Source organism: Mustela nigripes, chromosome 1 (genome assembly GCF_022355385.1).
Source record: "Mustela nigripes isolate SB6536 chromosome 1, MUSNIG.SB6536, whole genome shotgun sequence".
Taxonomy (NCBI): Eukaryota; Metazoa; Chordata; class Mammalia; order Carnivora; family Mustelidae; genus Mustela; species Mustela nigripes.
This window is the reverse complement of record NC_081557.1, coordinates 117,936,641-117,958,326: the sequence shown is the minus strand read 5'-3', so window position 1 is coordinate 117,958,326 and position 21,686 is coordinate 117,936,641. Positions and strand designations below refer to the sequence as shown.

Genomic DNA, 21,686 nt, shown 5'->3' with positions numbered 1-21,686 from the left:
GTGACCATAGTGACCTATGTCATCGGTCCAGGAACGAGGTAAAAGAAAACAAATTTCTCCCCCTTATGTGGTATCTCCTTTTGAAATATTTTTATTCACTTCTTCTAACAGCAATATAGAAACACAGAATCATAAAAAATAAGATTATAAATTGTCCATCAATTATGTAATAGCACTTGGTATTGCTACAGGGAGGAGGCCTGGGGCTGGAGCAGGCCCTCTCAAGCCTCCCCAGGCTCTCCGGGCCTCTGTGATCTCTGCCAAGTCCATGAAGGCATCACACACTGCTGTGCACAATGGTGTCAGTGGGGACCTTGTGGTTTACACCCAGGGTCCTTGGGGATGACAGAGATGGGTAGATGATTAAACTACAAACATTGTGTACATGTGGCACACCAGAAGGTGGCCCCAGGATGCTGGCGATGCAGGTGAGGTTACAGATGATGCACAGACATCACTTGAGCCCCATAAGACAGGGAATTCACAACACTGAACCGACCTGCCGAGTTATTTGTGTTCCCTGGCAGAATAAGGAGCTAATGGACACGGGGTGATGGGTGAGTAAGGAGATGCACCCAGTCGATCCTCCTCCACTCTCCTCTCTGGTCCCCTCCCCTTTCTTCTCCGTCCTCATCCCCAAATTAAATTCTCTTGGGGTGAACGAAGCAAAAGAGCTGAGACATCCAACCTATTCCAAAAAGTGTGCCAGGATCTCAGTTTCCTCTCAGAGAACAAAGAAAGGAAGGGGACATTAGGCAAGCTGAACAACTAAATCACCCAGTTGATGCCAATTCAATTGGACCAACCAAATCAACGAAATCAGCTTCCGTTGAAGCCAATTTTTTCAATTACTGTAATGACTGATTTCTAGAAAGGGGGAAAATAAACCCAGTTTGGCATTATTTTCAGAAGATGCAATGGGCTTTCCTGCGTGGGTGTGGGTGTGAGTGCGTGTGCCTATGTGCCTCCCCAGAGCGGGTGGCGGGTGTGGGCCAGCCTGCTCCCCTGCCGTCCCAAAGACGCGTCTCAGAGAAGCCTGGCAGGAATGTCTCGGTGGAAATGGGCAATGCTAGTACATTATCCCTGAGGAGAGACGGCTTGGGGTCGAGAAAATCCCCCTCCCTTCCTGCCTGAGGGGGAGCAGGTCTAAAAGGTCAGGCGTTCCACCAAGAAGTCTCCTCTGCGGACCAGTCCTTTGGGCCTCACACTTGAGTCACTGCTCAGAGGCAGGCAGAAAACACATCTTAGCTATGTTGCTCTACCTTCTGCGAAGGAGGCATAACGCTTCTGGCTCTTTGACATTACCAGAAAGAGAACAAGTTCTTTTCTAACTAGGGACCACTCATTCATGTCCTCCCACTGCCAGCCCACCAAAGAAAAACAACCTTCCCAATGTGGGTCAGTGTGTGTGTGTGTGTGTGTGTGTGTGTGTGTTTGTGTGAGGTGTGCATGGGCCCAGAGAGACTCTACGGGAAGATGAAACATAAAAGAACATCAGGACACCGTACTTCAACTATGGAAGTGTGATTGGTAACACGTGTTCTGTGGGTCCACTTTCCAGGCATTGCTCTAAGTTGGACCCAAATATTCAGGACTGCAAAATGAGAGGTACGCTTGGGGGATGCATGATGAGGTGGAGTGTAGAGGGCTTGGCAGTTGGTGGGTTTGGCAAAGCATTAGGACCATCTTTGGGGTTCAAATTCCTTGATATATGATCTGTCTTGACATTCTCAATAATGATTTAACCTGTTGGCCGTCTGTAGCCACTATGGAGCCGCATAATCTGAGGGAAGTCATCCTCTTTCCCTGGCTTCACTTTACTCCTTTATGCACAAGGAGGCTTGAACTAGGGGATGTCAAAAGCCACCCCCCGCTGGCAGGAGAACCTGCACCAGGTGGCATTCTATGAGGCTAACTTTCCTCCCTGTTGAGGCCTTGGTCTTCGCCTTGCTCATCCTCATGCTTGTCATCAGGGAGAACCTTTCAAGTCAAATCCTGAACTAATGCACTTGACCTACCCAACTGGCATCACCATGTGGACAAAAATCAAACAGCTCTGAACACGTTAGCAACAGATTAGTAACAGTCTGATTCAATTGAAGTTAGTGGTTTAAATCAGGCACAGAATGTCAGAGGAGGCTCAGGGTGAGCTCCTGAGCTTCCTCAAGTCGTTCAAGGGAGGGCAGAAAGGGGACAAAGGTGATGCCACCAGGAGAATTTGGGGCTGGGAAATCCACTGACAGACTTACCTAGTTCACTCGGGCACTCCCCTGGACGAGCAGGGTGGCGGCAAAGGGGTGCTTTGGAGATTGGGATTGGTGTGTGCGGCCAGGGAAGGCAGCAGAGAGGACATCCGTGTTTGCTCCACCCCCGTGTGTCCTAGCACGCACTAGAAAGAATTGACACAGCTGTGGTTGTGCCAAGGTCTAAGACTGACAGGAGCCTGGACGGCCGCTCAGCAGAGAAGCTGGCGATGGTTATGGGGCCTGTGTTCCCAAGCTTCACTTTGTCACTCCTTCTGGTTTTCCTTTCCTCCTGGGTCCCTGTCAGGGCTGCTGAGTCACCTGTCTATGGTGAATCTGAGCCAGTACTTAGAGGACAGCAACTGCAGATGGGCTCATCTGAGGTACCTAATCACCTCCTCCCTGGGGGCTCAGTGCCCTTGGGAAAGTTTTCTGCAAGAACCATAGCATTTGGTGGCCCCCCTTGGGGATCTCAGATCATAGCACCAGTGATTCTGAGGAAACGGAATGCGGGTCAGTGAGGGGAGGATGGATGAGTCATGCTAGGAGCCAGGTCTCACTGAACACCTGGATGGAGCAGCCCTTCTGCAGAACACGTTGGGTCACGGACAGTCAAGGGGTTGTGGGGCTCCACAGTCGAGGCCCCCTGACAGAGCACCTGCCATGGGTCTGAGGGCCCACATGGGGAAGCCACAGGGAAGCCCTGCCCCTGGGGAGACTCACTCAAGGTGATACAACCCCCATGCCCTCCCCGCCTCCCCTCCCCGCCTCCCAAACATTCTGTTCTGGCTCCTCGGACCCCTTCTAGGGCTTCTCAGCACAGAGAGAACCTCCTGGAGTTGATATTCATCTTGGTGACTCCAATGAGCTTGAGTGGGGTGGAGAGACTGAAGGAGGAGGCCAGCGGAGAGTCGCAGAAGAGATCAGACAGCTCGTCCCGTTCCTCCAGCTCGTAGGTGGCGTCATTGAGCATTCTCCTATGCAGGTCACAGGTCTGCTCGATCTTCAGCTTGCTGATGTCACTGCGCAGGCGCATGAGCTGTCTGGCCAGCTGCTGGTCCTGTAGCCGCATCTCCATCTGGAAGGGAGGAAGGGAGGCATCAGCAAAGAGGTGGGCTGGGGTTGCAGCTCCATAGTCTCTGACAAACACAGACCTGCTGATGGGAGACCTAATTAATGGCTTGCACCACCAGCTGGTCCACCTGGAGATACTGGCACATTCCCTGCTCAGGAAGGTGAAAAGACACACACAGCAGGATGACAAATGGGGACAGACGGTTTCCCCCAACAACACTTCATGCCAGGCTAGAGTCTATGTCTAAATACTTCTGGAAGAGGCACCTGTCCGTCCTGGCTTAAAGGTTCAGTCTCATTGTTCACAGACACACATGGGTAGAGTAAGAGTATAAAGGAGTGCGCGGGAGTGGTTTACGTACCAAACTGAGAAGGATGATTACCTCTGGGTGGGAAGGAAAGAAGGTGGTTAAGGAAGGTTCATGGGGGCTTCAGCTTTATTGGTAGTATTTCATACCTTATGTTGGGTGGTGGGTCTACTGTTAGATCATTCTTTAAATCTTTAAACATTTTAAAATGACTGCAATATGTTTTTTTTTTTTTCAAACATTTTATCTATTTGAGAGAGAGAGCAAATAAGAGAGAGCATGAGAGGGTAGAAGGTCAGAGGGAGAAGCAGACTCCCTATGGAGCTGAAAGTCTGATGCAGGACTGGATCCTGGGACTCGGGGATCATGACCTGAGCTGAAGACAGCCGCTTAACCGACTGAGCCACCCAGGCGCCCTGTAATATGTTTTTAAAAGTATTTAATTAATTTGTGTATTTGAGAGAAAGAGAGAGAGAGAGCAAGCAGGAGGAGGGGCAGAGGAAGAGGGAAAGAGAGAATCCTCAAACAGACTCCCCGCTAAGCCCAATTCGGAGTTCATGACCATGAGATCATGACTTGAGATGAAGCCAAGAGTTGGATGCTGAACAAACTGAGCCACCCAGGCACCCCTGCCTGTAGTATTTCTTAATAAAGTTTCAAAACAAACAAACAAATATATAAATATATGATAATATTTACTATATGTTTTACTATGAACCAGGCATTGTTCTTAGTTCTTCAGGTATGTATTAGTCTGCTCAGGCTACCATATAAAACACCACAGACTGGCAGGCTTAACCAGTAGACATTTATTTTTCATAGTTCTCATGGTCAAGAAGTCCAAGATCAAGGGGTGGGCTGATTCTACTCTTACTGAGGACCTTCTCTTGGCTTGCAAATGGTCACCTTCTTGCTATATCCCCACATGATGGAAAGAGAAAGCTCAGCTTTCCTTCTTTTCAAAGTGACATTAATTTCATGATGGGGGCCCCACACTGATGACCTCAAAATCTAATTACCTCCTAAAGGCCCACCTCCAAATACCATCACACTGGGGGTAAGGGCTTTAACATATGAATTTGGAGGGGGGGGGCACAAAGATTCAGTCTAAAGTGGGTACATCAACCTGTTACAGTTACTCTTCACTACAACTCTGTTAAGTAATATCACCATCATCATCATCCACACGTTAAGAGATGAAGAGGCAGCAACTCATGAAATCAATCACTGTGTCAAATCACAAAGGGCAAAAATGGCAGAGAAACCCAGACAAACAGACTCAAGAGCCCAAGTCACTGACAAGGAACTCCCAATTTTGGCTCAGGTCATAGCTTTGGGGTCCTGGGATCCACGTTTATTAGGGAGTCAGCTTGAGTTTCTCTCCCTCTCCCTCTGCCCCCACCCCTGCTCTCTCTCTCTCAAATTACTAAATAAATCTTCAAGAATATTTTATTGAATTAGAATAGCAACAAATTAATGATGGCAGACTCATCAAAGGGCAGCTGGTTATCCATTCATTAGCTATGGAGCCCTTAGTCATGCCTGAAAGTGGGCTAGGTGTTGTCTGAAACCCTTCTAAAGGAGATGGTCATCAGATTTGTCTGAAAGACAATGCCAGCTCACACCCATTGCTTTATGTAATATGGTCTTTGAGGAGTCTTGATTCAACCATTTCTCTGGGGTATTTTCTAATTTGAAGATAGAGCTCTTTGAAAAGATAGGAACTTCATGGTTTAGGTTTAAACTCTGGGCCCAGGAACTGGATCTTAGATCTGAAAAGATCTTTGAAGTTGGAAAGTTTCAGGTTTGAGCAGGTGTCTGGGAGTATCTGTGAGATGGGATCTGTAGGGTTGGAGGAAAAGGTCTGTTTTTCTAGGGCTAATAGATCCAGACAAAGGTCAGAGGACAATTTAGGGTTGAAATCCCATCAGCGTTTGTTGGACAGAGGGGTGAGTGTAAGGTACATGTCCAGTTCTCTTTGGGAGGGCCAGTTCACACACTCACTGAGCTTGGATTCATTCAACTCTGTACAAGGGAAAGAAGAGAAGTAAGATCACACTTCCCATGGGGCTGAGGATTCTGCCCATTCTACTTGTTTGTGCCCCAAGGACCACGAGGGGGACTGGAAAGCTGCTGTTTTCCCAGCAGACCCTGGTTCTGAGGGTGCTTCAGTGTGAATATCTGCCCCAGGAGTCACTCAGAGTATCTATTGTATTATGATCCCTGAATGTCAGTCCGCTGCTGCATCTGATGCTCAGAGAAACAGTGTTCCAACACCACCGGGAAAATTGGCCCTGTTGGTCCTATTCTCACTCACTAAGGATTTCCCAAGGGTGACTCTGTACCTTGAACATTAATTAGAGCCCCGCCCCCACCCCGCCGGCCCTTAAGAGGTAACTCTGCTGTAATCATACCAGATCCAGACAGAAATGAGCTCCCACAGCTAAAAAAAAATAAAAATTAAAAAGAACAAAAAACACCTAAGCAAAATGTACAGTCTCTCTGCTGCCCCACCCATAGAATTTTTGTTTGTTTGGGAGAAAAAGAATGATAGAAAAGAGGTCATCAGGAGAACAGACTCCCTACCTAGCAGGGAGTCTGAAGTGGGACTCGATCCCAGGACTCCAGGATCATGACCCGAGCTGAAGGCAGTTGTTTAACCAACAGAGTCACCCAGGCACCCTAGAATTTTTTTTTTTCATTTTTTTCATTGTGGTAAAACACACAGAACATCCAATTTTTACTGTCTTCATCACTGTTAAGTGTACAGCTCAGGGGCATTAAGCACATCCTCACTGATATGCAACCATCCCCACTATCTACCTGCAGATCTCTCCACCTTGTCAAACTGAAACTCTGTCCCCGCTAAACAACTCCCCCTCCCCCCCAACCCTATCCCCCCAACCCCCAGAACCACCATTTCACTGTCTGTCTCTATGAATGCAACTGCCCCACCTGCCTTATGTAAGTGGAATCACACAGAATCTGTCCTTTTGTGACTGGCTTATTGCACTTAGCCTCATGTCTACAAGGTTCATACAGGTTAAGAGGCTTTTTAGATTTTAACCTTTGCAGAAATGTTTAACGAACGTTTAAGTACGTCTTCATGGATCCTGCTTGCAGTAAGTTAGAAAATGGCAGCTCCTGGGATGGGGTCTGGCCGGGGGGATGGAGGCCCTCCTGCCTTTTCTGTCTTCTCTGCCAAGGAGGTGTTCAGGCAGCGATGGCCTCACATCCCATCTTCTGCCACATACTGTCAGGTGCAGTGGAAGCATAGCTTTAGATGAGAGCTATTTTGATCTGTGTTCCGGAAGAGGAAACAGAGGAAACCAACTCAGAGAAGTTTAAGGGACTGTCTGGGGTTGGCCAGCCAGGGTGTGTGTACTCGGATCACCCCAGGGCCCATCAGAGCCCAGAACTGGAGGCCTCTCCATGGCTTCCGCTGACCTGGAGGTGGGCTGGATCCCAGAAGCAGTGAGAAGTGGGAAATCCATTGCTCTGGGGTTAGACTCTTGGTTCCAGTGGAACCCCTTCTTTACTAGCTATGTGGCTTTGGTGAGTCCTGAACTCCTGTCTCTTCTTCTAGAGAGAAGGGATCCTGTTTATTCTAAGGACTATGAGAAGCGTAGCAGACAAGTGAAAGCCAGGTGAGCTGAATGCTGTCAGTCAAAGGCAAGAGGTTCACCTTTAAGTTCTTTCTCTGGGCCTAGGTGCAGAATGTGGAAACTAGCCAGAACCTCCCACTTTTAAGACTTCATTAAAACAACTGAGATGCTGGCCCTAAAACCTGGTCCCAGTGACTCAACAATCAGTGTGGGTTAATGTTCTCCCTGGCAAAGACTCTACTGTAGGACGTGCTGATTTCTAATCTCCCTGCCCAGGGTGGCCTGTTGTTCCTGCACAATAGAGGCTCTTGCTGGATTCTCGGAGGAGCGCCCACAGTGACTGTAATCCTGTAATTAGGGCATAGTACTTGGTGAAAGGGGGAGAAATGTCAGTGTGTGGCGGCTGTTAGCACATTGCGGTGACAGGGCGTGTTCCCACTGGGTGAGGCAGCCCAGGAAGGAGAAGGCGGCCGATTGATGGCCTGGCAGCAACCGCGGTGCTTGGCTGTAGCCAACCCAGGTAGGCTGGCCAGCTGCGGAAATTCATGGAAGGACCTCATGGGAGAGGGCTCTGCCGGGAAGTTTCTGGGGCCAGTTCTCAGGAGGAGTTAGAAGACAGGCTGACTCCCACCTCTGGGCTGGGTGGAGTGAAAGCCGACGTTGCAGTGAACTAATGTGGAGAACAGTGAGGCAGTTCCTCAAAAAATGACACATGGGATTGCCACATGACCCAGCAGTGCCTCTTGCGGATAGATCCCTGCAAGAATAGAAAGTAGGGGCTGTACATTAACTGGTAGCTCCATAACAGCGTTATTCACAAGAGATGAAGGGTGGGAGTAACCCATGTGTCCAGGGATGGATGCAGAGATAAACAAAATACGGCCTGCCCATACAATGGCATGTCCTTCCGCCATCTTGACATATCATGGGAGACCTTGAGGATGATATGGAAGAGAGAAGCCAGCCACAAAAGGCACAAGTACTTTACAATTCCACTTACATGACATACCTAAGTAGTCAAACTCATAGAGACAGAGAATTGAATGGGGGTCGCCAGGGGCTGGGGGGATAGGAGAGTGTGTATTTACTGGGGACAAAGTTTTGGTTGGGGAAGAAGAAAGCCTTTCTGGAGATGGATGGCGGTGAGCACCACAGCACAAGGCTGTGAATGTCCTAATTAATTATACACTTAAAAAAGCTTAAAATGGTAATTTTATGTAATATACATGTATTTTACCACCATTAAAGAAACAACAAAAGCTACACATCTGGGGGCGGGGGGGAGTCACTCCGACCTGGTCTGCCCAGGACCTTCCTGGTTTGAGCTTCCCAAGTCCCACGTCCTAGAAGTCTCTGCGGTCCCGGGCACGTGTGGACGTTGCAGGCGTTGGCGAGGAGGACTTGTCCTGGTCAGCCAGAGGCCCGTCTTTCTGTGGGATACGTTCTTTATCATGGGTGACACTGGGAACCCCCCAGGCCCTGAAGGAGGTGGAGTGGTCTGGGAGGTTGAAGGCTTCTCTGAGGTAGGTCGGAGGAACAGTGACCAGAGAAGGAGAGGCTCAGACAAGCTGCTGAGGAGAGAGTATTTTGTTCTTTGGCAATGGCCGCAGCAGACTTTGGGGGAAACGGCATTTTTGTGGAATCTGGATGATTTGTTCCCTTCCTCAGCACCCTTTGCCCACTTGCCCTGTGTTCACTTGCTCAGTCTAAAACTCTGGATGACATCTTGGCATTCCAGGGAAGCCAGCAGGTCTGTTTCTTGAATAAAGTCTTAAACGTGCGAGGTTCGGCTGATACCTTTATTCCCAGTTGCCCATAGGATGTGCGAGAACACTTTCTTGGGTCTGCTCTCTGCAGGTCTAAAACGCCCTGAAGATTTAAGGAGTTTGAAAAAATGCAAAAGGCACATAACCAGCAGACTTTCGGGAGCACAAGAAGCAATTCTTCTGAATGTTCTGCTTTTGCTCCCCACAGCTCCTGCTTCCTAAAGCGAGTGCTAGTGCATGGCCTGTGGGACACACCCTCCTCTCTCCAGCACCGGGCCTCCCCGAAGTCCTGTTCTGACCTGCTTTGTTTTCTTCATTTTCTGGACAATTCTGCACATTTGCCCCTGAAAAGTTTCTGTTTTCTTAATTTGAAGAAACAACAAGATGGCGACCAGGGCTTGAGACTATGCCCTGTGCACCTCTGGGCAGAGGTTTGCAAATCTATCTCTAAAGCTTACCCCAGAGAAGGGCCTATGCCCAGGGCAAACCAGAGGAGCCAGGACTGAGCAGGACTGAGTCCCACAGGGATTAGCACAGGTCCGGGAAGACACAAAGAATCCCAAGGTGATCAAGGGCATTTCATTCAACCCCTATTTCTGAGGCTCAGATCTAAACCACCCCAGCCCCACAGTCACAATTAGGCTCTGACTGATGTTGACGAGAGACAGAGTAGAAAACTCCAGGCCATTTTCTCAGTTGCGCGAGAAAGGACAGAACGCGCTGTATTCTCTACAAGACTTCATTCTTGAACCTTAGAAGTAGTTTTTGTAAGCTGAGTGGTGATTTATATAACTTAACCGAAAGGTCCGGCTTATTGTTTTCATCAGTGCTGGGTAGGAACACACTTAGAAGCCTGGAGAAAATATTATTCATTATTTGATCTTGGGTTTGGCCTCTGAGAAAAAGCCAGAATAATGCTGTTAGGAAAGCAAGCAAGTAGTGTCACTGAAATGTGCTGCTAGAGGCAACTTTAGGGTCTGGGAAAAATTAAAAAACATTTTTTTCCAACACCCCTAGAAACCAAACTGTTTGGGGATTGATTTTCCAGCAAAGCTGTTGATTTGAGAGGAGGCTGGAACATGCTTCTCAAAGGTCTCTACTCTGGCAGCCCTGAGGAGACCACTCTTCCTGGCAAAGGAGAGGCTGTGCTCATGGCTGCCACTCTGATGCCACTGGTCTTGGGTAGGTGCCAGGCTGTCCCTGGCCCAGGGTCTGGGTGGGTGAAAGGGCACCACGGCTCCCATTGTCTGGGCAGAAGATAACCATCTGTCTCAGTTCCTCCAAGGGGCTCTTGTGCCCCCTTGGAGCCACTGTCTAATGGGAGGGAAAGTTTGAGCAGAGCCCAGAGCCAGAGAAGAGAGCAGTACCCTGCAAGGGACTGTCTGTCCTCTGTGGCAAGAGTCAAACTCTATGTATATGATCAGGCCATTGATTTTCAAACTTGGAAGGTCCTAGACCAAACTGCGTCTTCACTCACAAGGCTGGCCTTTAAGAAGGACAGCCTGATGCATCCTGAAGAGCCCCTAGATCTGTCCCCAGAGGCTCTGGGTTCCAGTTTGCTTTGAATGTTTGTGTGACCCCAAAATTCACACACTGAAACCCTCATGCCCGATGTGACAGTATTCGGAGGTAGAGCCTTTGGGATGCGCTTAAGTCATGAATGGGATTGACACTCTTCTAAGAAACTCCAGAGAGATTCCTCCACCTCTTCTTCCCCCATGTGAGGACTCAGCAAGAAGTCTGTGACCCGAAGAGGGCCCTCTCCTGACCGTGCTGGTCGCCCGATTCTGGCCTTGCAGCCTCCAGACTGTGAGAATTCGATGTCTGTGGCTGTGAAGCTACCCAGGCTGCGGTATTTGTTGCAGTAGCAGCAAGAGAGTAAGACACAGTCCTAGATCAGCCCCTAGTGAGATGAGTGGCTCTGGGCTGTGGTGTGACCCCTTTATGGAAAGGGGATGCTGATCCCCTTCCCCTCCCTGATAAGACTGCCTCCTGGACATGAGGTGGGCCTAGAAGCTCCACACCCAAGAGAGGAATCCTGTGTCCTTTGAGTGAGAGCAGAAGAGATGGGCGCTGTGGCCGTGTTGGGAAGGACAACTCCCCTCCCACTGTCTGCCCTGGGCCCTACACTCAAGAGGCTAGAGAACAGGTCTCCCCACCCTTCAAAACTTTCAAAGGTACCACCAGCCCTCCTGGCTCCCTTGGTCTCTTCAGCCTCAGCTCTTCCACTCTGAGCCTCTTTCCCTCCATGGCAGTCACACTGGGTCCTTATTCCCTCCCCAAGAATACTTCTTTCCTTCCGTATCATCCTTCAGGACCAGCCCTTGCCCCTAAACCCTGCAGATTGGGTGACACTCCCCACCATGGGTGCCTCCTACCGCAGTACTTCCATAAGGCTTAGTTGACTCATCTGTCCCCCCATCAGGTCGCAAAACACCAAGGAGAAATGACTACCCTGTGTTCACCAGGCCCATTCCAGGGCCTGGTGCATAGCTCTGGTGCTCAAAAGCCATTTGTTGAGTGAGTGATTGAATGAAAGGAAGGAAGAAAGGAAGAAAGAATGAGCCCATCAATGGATGATACCTCCCCAGAGCCATGTTTTGATTTTCTCCAGCTGGGGCAATCCCAGGGGGCCTTTCCCGTCTTTCTCACCCAGGCTGCCCTCCAGGCCTGTGGAGAGGCAGTGAATAGTATGAACAGAGCACTGGCTTGTGGGTTCAAAGTCCTTCATTGACCACTCGCTGATGGTGTAACTCTGGGCTAGTTGCTTAAGCTGTCTGAGCTTCGATTTCCTTATCTGTGAAATGGGCATAATCATAATGTCTGCTCTTGAGAATGACACGAGTAACACATGTGTAAGAGACTCTGTATAGGACATGAGGTTCCATAAGTATTAGTTCCACTTTAGACTCCAGAACTGCAGAGCTGAGTTATTTCCTGTTTGTCACCCTTTACTCTCCCACTAAGTCAAAGGAGTCCTTGAGTGCCGAGGTCTGGTATCATTCCTCTTCCCTCATCAGCAGGGCCTGGAGTAGAGCTGGTTGACAAATCATGCTTCCCACACACTTCGCAGATTATTACTGACACCTGACACCTGTGTTGCTCCTCACACTTAGGCATAGCGGGTGGGGTTGGCAGGGTGGCATTAACGTCCCCCTTATCACGTGTCTTATCAGGTTTCATGGAGCTGGTAATGCCCAAGCACTTCAGGATTTGGCAGGGGACCCTCCCAGGTGGGGGGTTCTCAGTTTGGCCGGTGCGGGCCTTCCCCAACTTCCCGGCCAGTGCCCTGGACAGCCAGCAGGGACCTCGCAGAGCTGCACCGCTCCTGGCAAGCTGCTAGAGCGAGGCCTCGAGGCAGACTACAAGGAGAGCCTGGCTCCTTGGCCTCTCTAAAGCAGGACGTCCTGCTGGGGTGTCTCTGGGTGGGAAAGTTGCCAGAGCGGGGACCCCCTGTGGGCTGGGTGCCTGCTCCCCCGTGAGCCCCTCGCACTGTCTTCACACTGTATCTACAGGGAGCACTATCGGTCCCGGGGGGGTGGTGGTGGTGCTTCCTTAGGACGTTGCCTGGAGATCAGGCAGCTGTGGCCAGGGCAGCTGTCAACTGAATAAAGGGGGCCGAGGCGCCCTGACTTCCGTGGAGAGCCCCGAGAAGACCCCTAGAGCAGACCTGCCGGGACTTCGAGACTTCTCCTGGGTTCCGGGCTTCCCAGCTTGGAAATGGACAGAGTGGGAGTTTCACACCAGAGGCTGAGCAAGCCCCGAACCAGCCAGAGACACTGGGTGTCCACGAGTGAGGACCACTGCTTGTGGGCCAAGAGCTCTCTGGGGCTGGGGCTTGTATGAGTAATCAAGGCTCCGGGGCACCTGGAGGTTCTATATATAGATTCTCACAGTGCCTTCGAGAGGAAGTGAAGCTAATCTATTCTCTGCCCCACCTTCCAGGCATGACTGAGGCCATTTCGCTCTCCAAAGTTATTTCACACTCCATTAACCTGGAGCCTGCCTCCTTAGAAAGAACAGATGGTTTGGGCCTCATCTGCCTGAGGGAACTCGAAGCAGCCTAGGGCCGCTGGGGTGAAAGCAAAACCCACCTCGGGAGAGTATTTGCTGCACCTGGGAAGTGGCTGTGACCCAGCTACTCCCATCAGAGTCCAGTCAGGGCTGCTCCCCTCCCCCACACACCCCAGGAGCTTAGTAAAGCCACCAACTTGTGAATGCTGTGGAATGTGGCCAGCGGTGGCCCTGGGGCTGCTGGCAGAGTGTGAGCTGAGAAGGGGGTGGGATGGAGAGAGCTGGGCAGCGAGCCTGGGACAGCTGACTGACGGGCACTCACGGGATCTCTCTGTGCATTTCCTCATTGATAGACAAGAGTGATCAGCCCCTTGGCTCCTTCCTGCTCTTGCATGTGGTGGCTCTGTGCATCCTTCTAGGTAGCGCGGTAAGAACTAGCTCCACCAGAGAGGATCGTCCTCAGCTGCTGGTGCTGGTGGGTATGCCTGCCCTTCGGGGGAACAGTGAGGGAGGCAGAGAAGCCAGGACTGCCCACTGGCTTGGGACTCTCCTTCTCCCCGGGTTGCTCCTGAGTGCCAGGCCCTCAGTGCAGACAGTGCAGACGTGGAAACCGTTTCCCCTGCAGAAGGCTCAGCCGCCTTGAGTGAGCCTCTCTGTCAGTTTTCTGTGGCTTTTGCCTGCTCACTGGTTGTGTCTGGCGGCCCGTGTCCAGGAACATGACCAACAACCCCCTTTGGACAGTGCTCGGGTTTTTTTGTTTCTTTTCTTTTCTTTATTATTTTTTTAATCTATTTATTTATTTTTGGCCCTGGTGGAGGCTTGGGGACAGGGGTGGGTCCCGAAGCTTATAAAATAACACATCCTTCAGAAAGGGGACGTTCAGCCTAAGGGGATGTCTCAATCTTGAACAATTCTCTCTGAACCTCTGTGCCACCAGATCCGGCCTGTCTATATTAGAATAATGAAGACTTCTCCAAGGGAGAGGGAAGTTCTTGGAAAAAGTGCAAAATCGAGCAAACTTTGGAGAATAACAGCCTAGAACTCCAGGAGTTGAGAGGATGTTGAACGAGCCTAAAACCTCATGAAATACAAAGTAGATTCAAGCTCATTCAATCCCAGGAGCAACTGATGGTGTATCAGCCATTCAAAGCAGGGGTTCTGAGGTCAGTCAGCTCTGGGTTCAACCTCCCACCCTGCTGGTTGATCTTGGTCAAGTTACTCTACCTCAGTTTTCCCATCTGCAAAATGGGGGCAGTGCTTGCCTTAAAAGAGCACTGTATGAATGTTGTGATGACTATAAATGTTTACAGGACATTTAGTGCAGAGACCCTGACTATCTTGGTAGGTATTTATTATATACACTCTGCCACGTAGGTATTTATTAGATCATTTTACAATGACAAAACCTGGGGCTAGGTTAATCGGTTTTCCTAAAGTCACACAGCTAGGGTATCGTAGAACCTGATTGGAAGTCTTGTTTAGTCACAAATTTTATGCTTTTCCCACTCCACCTATGTCTGGTTGGTGACCCAGTTACATTAGAACCCCCCAAAGGACTTGTAAATTTCCTGACACCACCACAGATTAATGGAATCTGAATTTCCATGGAGAGTTGGGAGGGAGCTGTAATTTTTTTTTTTTTTTTTTTAGAGATTTTATTTATATGTCAGAGAGAGAGAGCACAAGCATGGGGAGCGGCAGGCAGAGGGAGAAGCAGGCTCCCCACCGTGTAAGGAGCCGGATAAGGGACTCTTTCCCAGGACCCCAGGATCATGACCTGAGCCAAAAGCAGATGCTTAACAGACTGAAACACCTAGGCACTCCAGGATCTGTATTTTTAACAAATGCCCATGGGTACCTTTTCCAAAACTTACTACACATTAATATATGGGGTAGTTATTATAACCTGGGGGGTGCCCCTCAGAGGAATTGGGTTTTCCTTATTATCAGAAAAATGTGAATTGGAAATAAGGAGCCGCTTAATGTCACACCCACTTAAAGACAGGGATTTGGTTGTGGAAGAAGGTAGGGAGTTGTCTATTTCCCCTTGGTTAATTTGATTGTCCGCTGTGCCTGGCACACAGTGACCACTCAGCGTACGCCTCAGCTCCCTGAAGCATTTTGGAACTGTACTTATTATACCTCTAGCATAGCTCTTGTCACACTGTGTCATTGTGTTTTGTGTCTGTCTCCTCCACAAAAGGGAGAACCCCATAAAGGCAGGAACCCTGTCCCATTCACCCTGGCCCGCACCTGCACTCAGATCCTAATTTCAGGTACTCCGTGAACTCTAGTTATAGTGGATGAATGGAGGATTGGATCAAAGGACCCCCCACCCACCCACCCACCCACCCACCCACCAGGGCTGCCTTCTGCTGCTATTGTGGTGGGTGCTCCTATCAGGCCTCTGCTCCTGTCTTCCACCTCCCTTTCCTTTCAATTGCAAGACACTTAAGGAAAGGAAAGGGGCGGGACCTGATTCTTGGAGCTGGCTTCATCTCACTGGCCAAAGGTCCCCACATCGTCAGCCCTCATTGTGACTGGGGAATTTCTGCGGAACCAGGTGTCAGTTTTCTTATTTTAGTCTAGGAGAGTCTATGCCTTTCTTAAAACCTGCAGATTATAAGGTGAGGAACGTGTACCAATTACACTGGCAAGTCAGAGAGGAGCTTGGAACTTCTTTCTTTTACCTTTCATTTTTGTCTTTTTTTCTTTCTAGGGGTATATAATGCATTCTTATTTTGGAAACCTCAGAAGCTATAGAAAAGCTCAAAGAATAATATTGGCATTCAGAAATAAAGGTCACTGATGTTTTGTCCTATTGCCTTTGCCGGTGACTTTGTTTGTAAATACTTTAGTAAAGACTGAAGTGTTACTAAAGTGTGTGGCCAGATTACTAGAACAGTCTTCCTCCCGCAGATTGCTCATACCAGGCTGGCTGAAAGCTCCCAGGTACACTGAGAAGACTCAAGTTGGGCAAAGGAACAGCCAGACTAGAAACTCTGGGGACTTGAACCCCAGCTCAGCCAGCACCTCTCTGGATGGCTCTGAGCATATCCTTATCATAGAATGGCCACAGCTTTCCTAGGCCCTGCTACACGGTGGTTGTGAGGCCTTGCTCACCCTTTACACGTGTCCTGTTCCGTAATTAGCAGGGTTTTATTTATGCATTTCCTTTAAAGATGTTATTTATTTATTTCACAGAGAGGGAGGGAGAGAGGGTAAGCAAACAGGAGCAGGGCTACCAGCAGAGGGAGAGGGAGAAGCAGACTCCCCTACTGAGCAGGGAGAACAATATGCAGGACCAATCCAGGACCTTGGGATTATGACCTGAGCCAAAGGCAGACCTGAGGCGAAGCCCAACTGACTGAGCTACTCAGGTATCCAGCAGGGTTTTAAATACATGCTTTTGGACAACTCCTGGCCTCACCGACTAGAACACCGAGAGTGTCAGTACCTATACCTAGCACAAAGGTAAGCAATCTGGATCCAGAGCCCAGAGATGTGGGTCTGTGTCCTTGTTTGGCCATATCCTTGCATGTGATCTTGAGCAAGACACTTAACCTCTCTGATTTCAGGCTTAGTATCTTTCTGAGCCTCAGTCTTCTCCTCTGTAAAATGGGAATAGCAAGTACCTCCAAGGCTTCTCCCAGGATACTGTATGTAAAAGTGCTTTGGGGACAATACCATGCTCCCTAGACAGGAGGCAGGACCACGACGATCATCAAACATTGCTCGGTGTGCTTGAATTGCCACTTGGCTGTATCATTCAGTGGAAATGGGTAACACTGGCCTTGTTGGCCATGCCTGGGACACACCAGTCATGTGCTTGCCAAACAGGCAGCACAGGCAAGAGAGGCTTAATCGGAAGAAGCTGAAATCAAGCTGTAGCCACACATAGGGCCAGCCAAGTTCAAGTCTGTGACCTGCCACAGCAGGTCCTAGAATTACTAAAACTTGTCAGGTTCCTCTTCCCTTTTTCTAACAACCATAAACACATTTTGAGAGGCTTTCTGTGGGTATCAAACACCTGCATGAAACTACAAGACAAATATTTCTCACGCCCAAATATTCTGGCCCCAAAGACAAACCCTGAGGAAGCAGGACCATTCTGTTTTGTTTTTAGTTTTGGCAGCACACAGGCCAAGTGGAAGATTTCCCCCCTTTTCTTTATCTGTCAGGTTGGCAAGGGGAATATTTTAGCAGGGTTGAAGAGAGGAGACCAGGGAGTGTCCCTTTCCCCCTTGTGCTACAAGCTCTGGGACCAAGCACAGAGGTTTGTGAAATCTGAATTCCAGACTCAGCTAGAGAGCCGAGTCCCACATGATCTGAGGCATGCCCTTTCTAGCTCACTCTTTCCTGGAGGACTACCCTTATGCCTTGGCCACCTAGTGAGGCAGCCCCAAAGGCAAGGACCTAAGACTGGGACTTCCTGACAACATGAGCAGTCTGAAATAGGCAGAGATGCACCACGGCCACTGGACTGGGAGAGGCTATAACCCTGCCTGTTGTAAGCAGATGGCGACAGGGTCCCTGGATACTTGGGGAAGCCAAAGGTCAGGACTTCCTAGCTTGGAGGAGTAATGCTGACAGTGTTTGAGAAATCTCCACCTTCCTTGCCTCCAATACATGAGACTGAGAGGAAAAGTCTGCCCTGCTTACAGATCCCTGGAGCACATCCCTTAGGTGAGAGCAGAGAGGGAGAGTGAATCCCCGAGGGAGCTCTTAGGATCCTTTCTTGGCTTGGGAATGAGATCCAGGCAGTCACTCTCTGCCTTTGAGCTGGCCTCGTAGAAGACGGGGGTGGACTAGCCCATCTGTCGGGACCCAGCATGGCCTGCCCCTGAAAGGGTCAACAAGGACAACCAACGCCTCCTGGTTTTATTAACAGTGCCTGGGACAGCCCTGGGGCGACCAGAGAGTCATTCGGGGCCTGCCCCCTGCTGGGCGCAATCTACTCCGGGGCCAAAACTTCCAACAAAGGGAGGGTTTGGCTTCCTGGAGGGAAAGCAGCCACGTGATTGTCTGAATTACAGATTTTTAATCTGCTACCTTTAGCCACATGAAGAGAAAAGACAAATTTGCCTATGAGCCTGACGCACTGGTGGAGTGAGCCTGCCCAGCTATAAAGAAAACATAACTCTGGGCTTAAAATAAAACAAAGGTTATTTGAAACTACTTTCACCGGGTTAGAAAAACAGGTTAATTAAAAAAAAAAAAAAGATTTTGTTTATTTGAGAGAGCGTGAGAGAGCATGAGTGGGAGGGGCAGAAGGAGAGCGAGAAGCAGACTCTCTGTTGAGCAGGGAGCCCCAAGACATGGGCTCAATCCTAAGACCCTGGGATCCTGACCTGAGCCGAAGGCAGCTGCTTAACCGACTGAGCCACCCAGGCCCCAATAAAAAGGTTAATTTTTAATGCCACCAGCAGTGAGTTGTCAGATGACAAATTAGGAAAACAAATGATTTGAAGTTAAATGTTTTGACTGCAATTCTCAAAATGTGAGAATCCGTTTGCTGTGCAGATGTCGAACTCCGTGTTTTCCAACCAGTTGGAGGATTTTATGAGTTGCCTGTTACTATTTAATCCCCAAAATGGAAGTGGGTAGAAGTTCACATTCGAGTGCGCCTGCCTGCCAGTCTGCATTCGAGCTGCTTTTGACCTCAGACGTACAATCTCTGATGGAATCTCAGTCTTGGACAACTCAGTGTGGGATGCTGGGACTTCCTTCCCAGAGGCCCATTTATGGACTGAGCCCTGAGCCTAAAGGGAAGCTAAGGCAATGGCTCATGTCGGGGTCTAGGCCTGGGGATCCCTGGGGCTTCCTTCTGTGGTCTCTCGCTGGTCCCCTGGCTCCAGTCCTGCCTGCCTTTCAGTCCTGACTTCTCAAAGTGTGGTCCATGGACCCATAGCATAGCATTACCCTGGAGCTTGTTGGAAATTTGGAATCATGGATCATAATCTTTATTTTAGTGGGAGAGCCAGGTGATCTGTATGCATAATAGTTTGGGAGTCACTGCTCTAAGAAGTGTTTCTGAGTGATTTCTGGAGCACAGATCTGCCCCTGTGCTTGCTCATTCAGCATGCCCAACTGGGCCCTCTGCAGGGGGGCTGGCTCTCCTGTTTCTCTCCTCATAGCCCTCTACCCTCAATGGAGAAGGCTGAGTTCAAGCTTTGCCTCTGGCACTTACTAGTCATACAGTCCTAGGCAGGGCCTCTGACTTCTATGAGCCTCATTTTACTCATCTGTAAAATGGAGACAATTACAGCAATCACACAGATCTGATGTAAGACCAAGAAATAATGGTGTGAGGACTGGGATTGTCATTCAGTCTTACTTCTCCCTTGGCTCCCATGTACATGCATTCTGGTGACTGCTGGCATCTTTGTGAATGTATATTTTTAGGAATCACCCAGCAAAATCCATTGCCTTTGGAAGATACTACATAGTATGTTGGCTAAGAAGAGCATGGGCAACACAGCCAGATGGACCAGAGTTCAAATTTTGACTCTCTTACTTACTGCCACGTTCCTGTCTGAGCCTTGGTTTTCTCCTCTATAAAATGTGGTTGACAAGAAAGTGACGTGACAACCAAAAGAGGTAACACATGTGAAGTGTGTGGCACACAACAATTAGTGACAAATCTCTGTATTATTATTATTATTACTATTACTATTATTACCCAAACCTGTTAGCGCAGAGAAATGGTGGGAAGGGTGATAAATACCATAGAAATGAACCAGCACTGCCACTCTGGAAAACAGTATAGAGTTTCCTCAAAAAGTTAAAAATAGAGGGTCTCCTGGGTGGCTCAGCTGGCTAAAGCCTCTGACTTGGTTTCAGCTCAGGTCATGATCTCAGGGTCATGATCTCAGGGTCAGAAGACTGAGCCCCACATTGGGCTTCACGCTCAGCATGGAATCTGCTTGTCCCTGTCCCCTTACTCCATCTCTTAAATAAATCTTAAATAAATAAAAATTTTTTTAAGTTAAAAATAGAACTACCCTACTATCCAGCAATTGTACTACTTGCCCAAAGAATACAAAAACCCCAATCCCCAATTGGAAGGGATACACGCACCCTGATGTTTACAGCAGCGTTATCTACAATAGTTACATATGGAAGCAGCCCAAGTGTCTATCGACTGATGAATGGACAAAGGAGATGAGGTGTACACACAATGGAGTGTTATTCAGCCACAAAAAGAATGAAATCCTGTCATTTGCAATGACACGAATGGAACTAGAGGATATACCACTAAGTGAAATAAGTCAGTCAGAAAAAGACAAATACCATATGATTTTGTTCATACATGGAATTTAAGAAACAAACCAGTTAAGGGGTGCCTGGGTGGCGCAGTGGGTTCAAGCCTCTGACTTTGGCTGAGGTCATGATCTCAGGCTCCTGGGATCGAGCCCCCGGAGCCTGCTTCCCCGTCTCTCTCTGCCTGCCTCTCTGCCTACCTATGATCTCTGCCAAATAAAGATAAATAAATAGGAAAAGAAACAAACCAGCTAAGGGGAAAAAAGAAGAGTCAGAGGCAAACCAAGAAACAGACCCTCAGCTACAGAGAACACACTGATGGTCACCAGAGGGGAGGGGGTTGGGGGTGGGGGGAAATGGAGGGGGTAGGTGGGAGGGTTAGGAGGTGGGGGAAATAGGTGATGGGGATTAAGGAGGGCACCAGCTGACGCCCAGAAGTGTTGAATCACTATATTGTCACCTGAAACTAATATTACACGGTTTGTTAACTAACCGGACAATGTAAATAAAAACAGGATAAAACGACTACACGGTATATGAAAAATAAGAAAATATCATGCAGGGCGCCTGGGTAGCTCAGTTGGTTAAGCAACTGCCTTCAGTTCAGGTCATGATCCTGGAGTCCCAGGATCGAGTCCCGCATCGGGCTCCCTGCTCAGTGGGGAGTCTGCTTCTCCCTCTGACCCTCTCATTCTCTCCCTCTCTCTCTCATTCTCTCTCTCAAATAGATAAATAAAATCTTTAAAAAAAAAAAAAAAAAAGAAAGAAAATATCGTGCAAATTATTTCAGCCAGCCTTTGGCAGCCAAGTTAGCCCTGGCAATTAGCCCTCCTCTCTTTGCCTACAGAGCATTGCTCTCTCCATTACCAATGGTTGGCCTTGACCTGGCCCATCTGCTTTCCCTCAGCATGTAGTCTGCCTGAGGCACTCGTGTAGCTTGGTTTGCAGTGGCTGGGCAAGAAAAGGGACACAGGCTGCAGAACTATAGCAATGCTTTTCAACCTAGGCTGCATTGTTTGGAAGCACTGGGGCGGTGGGTGGAAGTTGGGGTGGGGTGATCTTTAAAACCTACTGATGCCTGGGACCCACCCAGGGTCTATCAAATATTCATTTGCTAGATCTGAGGTGCGTCTAGGTTCTGGGATGTTTTAAAGCTTCCCAGGTGACTAATATGCAGCTGGGGTTGAGAGACCCCTCTCTCATGCAGAGGATGAGGAGGACAAGCTCTAGAGAACTCCCTCCTTTATGCGCAGGGAATACCTTTTCTACTTTCTACCCCAAAGGGGGCCCACAGGGAATGCTAATTTATTTCGAAAGCAAACACCTCCACTCCCAGAAGCAATAAAACCTCAAATGGACGCAAATTCCCTTGAGGAATTCCAGGCCCCAAAGGGGATTTATTTTTCGGGGTTT

The 21,686-nt window shown here is 49.0% G+C and overlaps 1 protein-coding gene across 1 annotated transcript in view; it reads right to left on the bottom strand.

Moving 5' to 3' along the window:
* Positions 1-75: 75 nt before the first annotated feature.
* The window catches only part of FAM167A (family with sequence similarity 167 member A), a 41,892-nt gene continuing 20,281 nt past the window's right edge, over positions 76-21,686 (bottom strand). The window contains exon 4 of the mRNA XM_059372172.1: positions 76-3,321. Coding sequence (XP_059228155.1) covers positions 3,058-3,321 — 264 coding nt within the window. The 3' untranslated portion in view covers positions 76-3,057. The remainder of the gene's footprint in view (positions 3,322-21,686) is intronic.